Source organism: Anolis sagrei, chromosome 4 (genome assembly GCF_037176765.1).
Source record: "Anolis sagrei isolate rAnoSag1 chromosome 4, rAnoSag1.mat, whole genome shotgun sequence".
In the NCBI taxonomy this organism is placed as follows: Eukaryota; Metazoa; Chordata; class Lepidosauria; order Squamata; family Dactyloidae; genus Anolis; species Anolis sagrei.
Genome location: NC_090024.1, coordinates 59,565,044 through 59,575,952, shown reverse-complemented (window position 1 = coordinate 59,575,952; position 10,909 = coordinate 59,565,044). Strand labels below are relative to the sequence as shown.

Here is a 10,909-nt window from a genome sequence, read left to right as displayed (position 1 = left end):
TTATTGGTGATGAGAGAATGCTAACTTTTAAGCAATTTTTCCCATCTTGCTCATTCTACACAGAAGTTATAGTATGGAAGAATAAGAGATAATTTGATTAAATTAGATTGAATTAGAAAATGTGGTTAAAACATTTAAACAGGTTAATATGCAAAGCTGGAAAGTGATAGCTAGAGCAAACTATTTGACCAACTAAATATACCAGAACAAACAGTACCTGAATTCCACATGAGTGATGCAGACAGCAGAAAGATCTGTTTTCCTAACAAACAGTGATTGTGAATAAGTAAATAATATGAAATCAGGATCAAAATATGTAGCATTATGTTTCTTTATCACAGATGGAATGTTAAAGTGTTTTTTTACAGGTACAGAGCAACATTTCTTGTCCCCTTAGCAGAATCAGACTCAGTTTCTTAGGATCTTGGAATTATTATTTATGTAGGGAAAAGAAAAGTTGCTGTAGAAACTGGTGAGTACAGAATGTCCATGAGCAAAATGCATATACCTGATATAAGGGTGGAATGAGAGACTGTGTCACCTAAATATGGAGTAATGCTAAGACAGCCTTTCCAAACCTCATGTCCACCAAATTAATTGTATTACAATCCCCCTTTTGCTGCATTGAGCATTGAATGTTGCGATTTTAAAAAAAATCTATTTGATTACTAATTCCTCCACTGTTATAATGAAATCTCACATTCCATCTCTCTCTCTAGCATGCAACTGCCATGGACATGCCACTGACTGCTATTATGATCCTGAGATTGAACAACGTAAAGCGAGCTTAAATATTTATGGGGAATATGAAGGTGGTGGGGTCTGCATTGACTGTCAGGTAAAATACTCCCTCCTCTGTCTATCTTCCTTTGTCTAGTAGTCAATAAATAAAAGACAGTTGGAAACAGTACACAGAAATAGTTGTTGCCTCTTGGAAGACTGGGCTATTATTTGTAACTTCATATGTAACTAATCAGGGATGGATCAAGTTCTATTTGCATGAGCCAATTCTTAGTGTGTTTAGGACTTTGATATAAAATTATGAATGCAGAGCAATTCAGTAGGCCTTTTTAAATAGCACAGCTAAGCAATTCCAATATTATTATTGATTCTGTACTGACATGGTGTTAAAAGAAATGGGATAAAACAGTATACATCATCATTGAAATGCATTTCAAACATTTCCTTTCCAAAGGATACCCAATTTTTTCTACTTTTCATATTCCATTTCCTTTGGCATCATATCCGCATAGAAGTTCTTGAAGTATTTACTACCACCTTTTAAAAAAGTGTCCAAAGTACTCTTCAGTTGCTGTGTAACCTTCAATAATGAATGACTTGCAGTGCAAGCTGAAAAATGTTGATTCACAAGTAGACACCATTGAGTTAAATGGGGCTTATTCCCTGGTAAACAGATACAGATAGGATTGCAGCAGAAGCCTGCAAACATGGAAATTAGCTGTATTGATCTCAATAAGACTTGCCCAAGAATGGACAGATATAGGATTGCACTTTGGGCTTTATTTTTTAGCCTCCTGAGCTATAGTTCCCATCAGCCCCAGTGAGTATAGCCATTTATAAGGAATTGTGGGAGTTGCAGTTCAAAATGTTAGAGAATTCCAGGTTATCAATCCCTGCATGTCAGTAGCTTCAAAACACAGCTTTTCCTTTGAGTTTTGATTAAAGTGATGCACGCGGAACTGAGGATTTTTTTTCCTGTGAAGAAACTTCAGACACGAACATGAAACAATACAAGAGGGATATGTTGAAACATCTGTCTACTAATTACAGACCTCTGTTTTGCATTTCAATTAGATGCTGTTCACATTTGGAAATGTAATATTTTGCAACTGTGTGGCACATTAGATCCAAGTTCTGCTCTCTCCTCATCCATGCATTTAGTAACTAATTAGAGTAACAAGATTGGCAGAGCGGATCCAAGGCTTTTTTTCCGCCTGAGGCAGAGGATCAAATATTATCATGTCCTCTTTCCCAAATCGAGATGTAGGGGACTTAAGGCTTGCCAAGAACATTTTGGGACCTGGGACAGGTCCTGTTGAAAAGGTCAGAGAAGCAGGCCCATACTCAATAAGGCCCCTTACACACAGCCCTATATTCCAGAATATCAAGGCAGAAATCCCACAGTATCTGCTTTGAACTGGGTAATCTGACTCCACACTGCTATACATTCCAGTTTAATGCAGGTATTGTGGGATTTCCTGCCTTGATATTCTGGTATATATGGCTGTGTGGAAGGGCAATCAGTAATTGCAATCAGATCAGTTGAGGGAGAGAAGGAGAAAAGAAGAGAGGAGCCCATGTTTCCCTAGTGCTGTTTGCGTCTTCAACGGAAAACTGGTCTCTCACTTTCAGTCTGGTTTCAGAGGAATCATCCAGCATAGACACAATGTACTTTTGATCTCATTGCCCAACTGAAAGCAGTTCTTGTTAAACCCATAGCTGGATGTATATAAAACAAAAATTGTTTTTCAAGAGAAAGAGGGAAACTCTTTGTTTTCCATTTGGCATTTTGCTGTGGAATTTTCTCCTTGTCCTTTTGCCTTTGAAAGAAAACACTAGCTAAACTTATTATCTGAATATCATGAAAGTGAATGAGAGGTTGGAATGTTAATAGACATTGCCTGTTGCATCTCATGTTGATTGTCCACAATTTGGTTTTTGGACAGTTAAGGTGGATCTGTAATTGGTTAAGTAGACGAACACAGAGAGTGCTCACTAATGCTTCCTCTTCATCTTGGAAAGAAGTGACGAGCGGAGTGCCGCAGGGTTCCGTCCTGGGCCCGGTCCTGTTCAACATCTTTATTAATGACTTAGATGAAGGGCTAGAAGGCATGATCATCAAGTTTGCAGACGACACCAAATTGGGAGGGATAGCCAATAGTCCAGAGGACAGGAGCAGAATTCAAAACGATCTTGACAGATTAGAGAGATGGGCCAAAACTAACAAAATGAAGTTCAACAGGGACAAATGCAAGATACTCCACTTTGGCAGAAAAAATGAAATGCAAAGATACAGAATGGGTGACGCCTGGCTCGAGAGCAGTACGTGAGAAAAAGATCTTGGAGTCCTCGTGGACAACAAGTTAAACATGAGCCAACAATGTGATGTGGCGGCAAAAAAAGCCAATGGGATTTTGGCCTGCATCAATAGGAGCATAGTGTCTAGATCTAAGGAAGTCATGCTACCCCTCTATTCTGCTTTGGTTAGACCACATCTGGAATATTGTGTCCAATTCTGGGGACCACAATTCAAGAGAGATATTGACAAGCTGGAATGTGTCCAGAGGAGGGCGACTAGAATGATCAAGGGTCTGGAGAACAAGCCCTATGAGGAGCGGCTTAGGGAACTGGGCATGTTTAGCCTGAAGAAGAGAAGGCTGAGAGGAGATATGATAGCCATGTATAAATATGTGAGAGGAAGCCACAGGGAGGAGGGAGCAAGCTTGTTTCCTGCTTCCCTGGAGACTAGGACGCGGAACAATGGCTTCAAACTACAAGAGAGGAGATTCCATCTGAACATTAGGAAGAACTTCCTGACTGTGAGAGCCGTTCAGCAGTGGAACTCTCTGCCCCGGAGTGTGGTGGAGGCTCCTTCTTTGGAAGCTTTTAAGCAGAGGCTGGATGGCCATTTGTCAGGGGTGATTTGAATGCAATATTCCTGCTTCTTGGCAGGGGGTTGGACTGGATGGCCCATGAGGTCTCTTCCAACTCTTTGATTCTATGATTCTATGAAGGTGAAAACTGCTTAGCCATGAAATCTTACAGGTCTTTCTTCTTAGAAGAGGCATATGGATTGAGCTTGCCCTTTTCTGACTTTTATTTATAGAAACACAATTAGCACAAATGGCAGAAATGGAGACATAGTGTACCGATTAATGTCTGTTTCTTTGGATAGTAAGAATGATCTTATGTTTTGTTCTCTTTGTGGGGCAATATGTTACTGGAAGACTGATGTCATTCTCTTACTGTAGAACCAATTTTTCATACCACTGATGTTCAAATAAGACAGTGGTATGGTTTTTTATTTTCCAACTATCTCTTGGCTTATTGAAGTTGAAATGTTGTCTTGGCAGGAAAAGAGTGTTCTAGTGTATGAAATTGGATGACTTGGTTGTTGGCACACTATCCTAATTTAAATTAAGAGAACCAAATCCATCTTTAGAATAACAGAATCATAGAATCCTAGAGTTGGAAGAGGCCTCGCGGGCTATCCAGTCCAACCCCCTGCCAAGAAGCAGGAAAATAGCATTCAAAGCACCCCTGACAGATGGCCATCCAGCCTCTGTTTAGAAGCTTCAAAAGAAGGAGGCTTTATTAAATAATGCCAATAAACAGAGCAGATTTCTTCCTTAATTTAATAACATTTTAAGATTACTACATCAACAATTGATCCCCCCCCCAAAAAAAATACAAAATGTTTTAAATATATCAACATATGTCATTGAAGTGTTGCAGGAGATGTCCACTTGAGCCAGGGATATTGACGAAAAGGGGAAATTGAGAACTGGGAGTAAAAAAAGAAATTGTAAATTTGGGAAAAAAACTCAGGGAACATGCCAAGGGTCTGAAAGCATTGGGAAAGTCTAGCATTGCTTGGCCAAAAATAAACAACTAAACAAATAAATAAATCCCATTTTAAGTAGGATGCCATTATTGCCTTATACAAGCATCCTCAAACTGCATCCCTCCAGCTGTTTTGGCCTCCAACTCTCATGATTCCTGACCAGGCATGAGCAAACTTTGGCTTTCCAGGTGTTTTGGACTCCAACAATTCCTAACAGTCTCAGACTCCTTAAGTAGCTGAGGGGGGAAAGGAAAGGGCCTGAGACTGTTAGGAATTGTGGGAGTTGGAGTCCAAAACACCTGGAGGGCCAAAGTTTGCTCATGCCTGTTCCTGACCACTGAACAAGTTGGCTAGGGCTAGTGGGAGTTGGAGGCCCAAACAACTGGAGGGCCACAATTTGAAGATGGCTGACCTTCTAGATCTAGCAGCCAGTAGCCATTCGACTGCCTAGGAACTCCAGTATCCTACAGTTCAGTCATGACATGCATTGGCCTATTTTTTTACATGGCATTCTAGCGTTCACTACATTACCATGAAAAATAATGTTTAGGTAATACAGTTCAAAATTATTAAGTGAAAGATTTCACTACTCAGGGAGTTAAATCTTTCATTCTCTGAGCTTAACACATAGGGCCTTTCCAGACAGGCCCTATATCCCAGGGTCTGATCCTAGATTTTCTGCTTATCCCAGATTATCTTGATGTGTAGACTCATATAATCCAGTTTAAAGCAGAAAACCCTGGGATCATGGGATATAGGGCCTGTCTGAAAGGGCCCCTAGTTATACCAAGCTGATTCTTCATTTTAATATCTTAATTCCCAACAAAATAAGAAAAGAAATTATCCAAATACCCTGGACTTCTGTCAAATCATCTTCCTTCTTTAACTGTAGCTATATATTTAAAATAATGTTAAAATGCCAATATTCAGCTGTTTTCTTACTTACTGTAGCTGTTCTTTCAGTTGCATTTTCTTCATGTCACCCTTTGTTGTTGTATAGCATAACACGGCTGGTGTAAACTGCGAGAGATGCGTGAAGGGTTACTATCGTCCTTACAGTGTTCCAGTGACAGTGCCACATGGATGTATCCGTATGTCATTTTCCTCTTACCTTTTAAGTTATGAAATTATCATTTTCTCTGCCCAGAATGTCCTAGGAATAATTGGAAGAATTAAATTGAATACATTTTAAAATTGAGACTAACATAAAGTATGTCTCTTGCATTTAGCACACTTTTGTGTATAGAGTAGAATGAAATAATTTGGGCAAGAAGGTCTCCCAAAGTTTGGAAATGTTACAACTCCCAGAACCTTCCACGTAGCATGACTGGTGGCCATACTGGTCGGGCATTCAAGGATTTTGTATGTGAAACAAGTAAGACTTCCAGGCTCTTTGATTTCATCAGTTTGTTATTAGTACAGGGGCTGTGATGGAGCAACGGATTAAACCGCTGAGCTGCAGAACTTGCTTACTGGAAGCTTGGTGGTTTGACTCCATGGGTCGGGGTGCCCTCCTGTTGTTAGCCCCAGCTTCTGCCAACCTAGCAGTTCAAAAACATGCAAATGTGAGTAGATCAATAGGTACCTCTTCAGCAGCAAGGTAATGGCACTCCATGCAGTCATGCCGGCCACATGACCTAGGAGGCATCTATGGACAATGCCGGATCTTTGACTTAGAAATGGAGATGAGCATCACACCCCAGAGTCAAATCTAACAAGACTTAATGTCAGGGGAAACCTTTACCTTTACTATTATTAGTACTGTGATGGGAAATGACACACTTGCCAAATATTTTCCTATCACAAAGATGTTAAACATACATAAGACTGTGTTGATGTCTTTGTGCAATAGAATGCTTCAAATGGATTTTGTCCTTGTAGAAAACTTAATTATAATCATAAAGGTGCATGGTTGGATGCTTCTGTTCTCTCCATGCTATTTATTTATTTTATGGCTTAAGACCAATTTATTATGATTTAAGATCCATTTAATTTGTGATTTAAGACCAATCAAAGGTTATTGTACTAGAGGTAACTTCCCTTGGACAGAGATAGAAATGTTACCATACTTTAATAATATCTAAATTAGACTGCCGCAATTTACCATGGTTGAATTGGCCTATAAAGAACTCAAAATACTTCAGCTCGGTTGTTGGCTGAGCCTGATTGAGTGGAATGTATCAGTCTGGTTCTTGAACAAGTGAACTGGCTGCCATTCCATTTTCTGAAGGCAAATTAAAGAAGTAGTGTGGTTACTCTGAAACCCCTTCATGCTTAGGGAACTGCTTATAGAAAGGATTGTCAGTGTGCACAAGATGCTAGCCATATGTAGTGACCATCTCCAGAGGGTTTTTTCTGCATATCCCTGTCTTTGGTGGTGATCAGAAAATACTTTTGTAAAATTCATGAAATGGATTTTCTGGGGAGGTGAGACATCTCAGACAGTTGTGGGAGCACATGCAGACCTTACATATTCAGGCATTTCAAAATACTGCTTAAATTAATATGAAACACTATTGAAAAAAATGCTTCTCAGCTGTTTGACTAAGATCAAGTATAGTATCTGTTCGTATTAGTTTAGTAAAAATTACTATTGAAATGCTTTTCTTTTGTTTGTTTTTCTTTGTCCTAAATTAACAAGCTAGTTTAAACCTAAGGTGTGGAACAAAACCACTTGAATAAATTCATAAAGAGACTAAAGATATCATGATATAAGACAGGGTCCTCAAACATTTTAAACAGAGGGCCAGGTCATAGTCCCCAGAATTGTTGGAGGGCCGGATTATAATTTGAAAAAAACATGAATGAATTCCTATGCACACTGCACATATCTTATTTGTAGTGCAAAAAAAAACATTAAAAACAATACACTAATTAAAATGAAGAACAATTTTAACAAATATAAACTTATTAGTATTTCAGTGGGAAGTGTGGGCCTGCTTTTGGCTGATTAGATAGGATTGTTGTTGTTGTTGTTGTTGTTGTTGTGTGCTTTCAAGTAGTTTCAGACTTAGGTTGACCCTGAGCGAGGGCCGGGTAAATGACCTTGGAGGGCCGCATCCGGCCCGCAGGCCTTAGTTTGGGGACCCCTGATATAAGAGATGACCAAGTGGCAACTTGAGATACCGTAACAGTGCTTGATAGACAAGTGGTCATTTGATTTTCTATGAGCTTAAGAAAAGAAGCATACATACACAATGCAAAACATCTTTTTCAAATTGCATAAACAACTGTTAGTCTCTGTAGTAGGAAAATTCTGTCTGGTGTAAAATAATATTCCAGTTCCAGAGTGTTGTGTTATCTAAGAAGATGTAACAAGTGAAATTCCTTTAATTGTAATTTTGGCCTTCAGTAATTAAATAAATTCTGCTGAAGAAAGCTTTTGTAATGTTGTTGTTTCATGCAGCCTGCAACTGCATTCCAGAGCGTTCTGATGGCTGTGAAGAAGGATCTGGCAGATGTTATTGTAAACTGAACTATCAGGGCGAAAACTGTGATGAGTGTGCTGATGGATATCATAGTTTCCCCTTCTGTTATTGTGAGTATCAATTCATTTACACATTTCTGATTTTCTACCTTTTGTTCCATTGAACATCACTCAGTATCCAGTTGTTTCAATCTTTAAATTATAATGAATAACAAAATGTTGGGTTGCTGTGAGTTTTCCGGGTTGTATGGCTATGTTCCAGAAGCAATCTCTCCTGAAGTTTCACCCACATCTATGGCAGACATCCTCAGAGATTGTGAGGTCTGTTGGAAACTAGGCAAGTGAGGTTTATATATCTGTGGAATATCCAGGGTGGGAGAAAGAAGTTTTTTTCTGCTTGAGGCAAGCATGAATGTTGCAGCTGGCCACCTTGATTAACATTTAATGGCCTTGTAGTTTCAAAGCATGGCTGGTTGCTGCCTGAGGGATCCTTTGTTGGGAAGGTGTTATCTAGTCCTGAAAGAAATGCTATTCTGCTAAGAAAGCATAGGAAGCAACTATTCTAATGTTTGATTTGCAGTCTAGATTGAAGTCTCGGCCATTTATTGAACTCTGAGATAAAGAAGATTTCTATATCTATGGTTCTCTTTCTATAATTGGTTGTTTTCTGGAGAGCTGACATCTGTGAGTTCTATTTTTAAATATGCTTGCTCTCTGGATGAGTTATCCTTTTCTGGTTATTAACAGTACTGTGAAATGCCAGTTTTATTTCTTATTTGCAAATAAGTGCAATTCAGATTTGTCTCAGAAAGTCATGTTTCATAATATTCACTTACGTTTTTATATCTTGACTCTTAAATTGTAACCTGTTATGTTGAACTATAAACTGCCTTCAATGTCGTGGGAGAAAGGGAGTATATATATGTACAAAATTAGTAATGTGGATTTTAGATATTTTCTCAATGTTTATTTTTTTCTTCTACTTCATAGGGATTCCTATTTATCCTGTAATTACTCCAGCCCCAAAAGAAGATCCTTCAGCTGGTCATATAATTGGCAAGTTTTGTTTTTTCTGTTATACTGATATTTTACCAATTGAATGATCCAGTATCAATGTGTGTGTGTGCGCGCGCATATGTACAATCATACATAAAAACACCTGCAAAGGAAGTGCACTTATGCCTGTCATGAGATCATCCATCATAAGGTGCTCTGGATATGTGAGGACTTGTCTGTTTCTTAACCCTGAGAAATCTCTCCCTTGGCCTCAGTTTCTGCACCTGGAAATGACTATGCAAATCCTTTAACAATCCAGGACTTAAGATTTTAGACAGTTCTTGAAGACGTACTATAATTGATTGTGGAGCCCTATCTTTCCCAGGTGTTCTTATATATGAGGATATACTTCGCATACGATGAATCTCTGACATGCCCCTCCCTCCCTCCCTCCCTTCCTTCCTTCCTTCCTTCCTTCTTTTTTTTCAGGAGATGACTGCAAACCAGGATTTTTTGGACCACAATGTCAGAGTAAGTTCTGTGTATCCACTGAAAAATGCCAAAGTCAAATGTGGCACATTTCATCAATATAATTAAACTATTTGATAATTAAACCATATCATAAATATTCCAGCAGGAAATTAGCTATACTTTTTCTAGATATAGAAAAAGTGTTTGATAGCCTAAATTGGGACTTTATGATGGAAGTTCTGCAAGCACATGATATGAGGGACCAATTTATAAAGACAATATGAACTATATACAAAGCCCTATTTGCACAGTTGATAATTAATGGGGGGGGGGGATGACGATGACAAAGAATCAAAATAAGACATGGGACCAGGCAAGGCTATCTGTTATCACCACCCCTGTTTATTATGTATATAGAGATGTTCCCTGCAATTTTAAATGTGCTCAGAATTCAAGATTATTAATATTTAATTATTTTGCTTTTTATACATCTGTGCTACCTAGCTTGTCAATGCCATGGTTCAGGAGCATTGAATGTTGGTGACTGTGACCCAAAAACAGGACAGTGCCAATGCTATGAAGGATTTCAAGGGACTGCCTGTGACAGCTGTGCCATAGGATATTTCCATTATCCTTTCTGTCAAAGTAAGTCTCCATTGTTGTACCTTTTAATATTTTATTCAAATATTGATTTTGGAAGCTGTCTTGTCATCTATTAGATAGAAATTTAGAATACTCATGATGCATGCAATAAAGAAAAGGTCATATCATTTGGATATTTCCCATATAGATAGAAAATCAGGTTTGCATGTATACTTTCTGCTAAAACAAATCGACCACGGATGTTTTTCCATGCCCTTTTAAAGACCAGACTGATTTTAAAAGTCTGGAATGTAATCATCCAGAGTGTGCGAATACACATATGATTACCTCAAGGTGGGAAACAATTTCCAATTTCTGCTCTTGACTACAAAAATCCATTTTGCTGCATCTTTTCCTTGCAGACATTGCGTGCAACACACAACCACCTAACTACAGGGCAGTATTTAACACCTTAACCACAGAGTAGCACTTGTGTATCATGCAACTGCAAGTTGACCATTTCTTATCTAATATCGCCAAATCTGAGATACTCCCAAACCCAAAATGGTATATATGAATCTTATATGACTTTCCTTTTTAGATTTGAGCCCATCCTCCAAGATATCTCATTATGTACATAAATTCAAATTCATGAATTCCAAAATCTGAGAAATGCTAAAACCCAGAACACTTCATCTCCCAATCATGTGAAACGAAGGATGCTCAACGTGTACAATCATAGCAATATCTCAGAAGCAAAAGAGACTCCATGCTATGGTTGAGTCTGCAAGATCTACATCTTCATTGAATGTACTGGCTTCTCTATGGCTCTTCAAGACAATTGTTGA

The 10,909-nt window shown here is 38.5% G+C and overlaps 1 protein-coding gene across 1 annotated transcript in view; it reads left to right on the top strand.

Annotated features, from left to right (window-relative positions):
* The window catches only part of LAMA3 (laminin subunit alpha 3), a 167,718-nt gene that overhangs the window by 40,535 nt on the left and 116,274 nt on the right, over positions 1-10,909 (top strand). The window contains exons 8-13 of the mRNA XM_067467445.1: positions 720-838; positions 5,586-5,676; positions 7,992-8,123; positions 9,003-9,068; positions 9,498-9,539; positions 9,984-10,124. Coding sequence (XP_067323546.1) covers positions 720-838; positions 5,586-5,676; positions 7,992-8,123; positions 9,003-9,068; positions 9,498-9,539; positions 9,984-10,124 — 591 coding nt within the window. The remainder of the gene's footprint in view (positions 1-719; positions 839-5,585; positions 5,677-7,991; positions 8,124-9,002; positions 9,069-9,497; positions 9,540-9,983; positions 10,125-10,909) is intronic.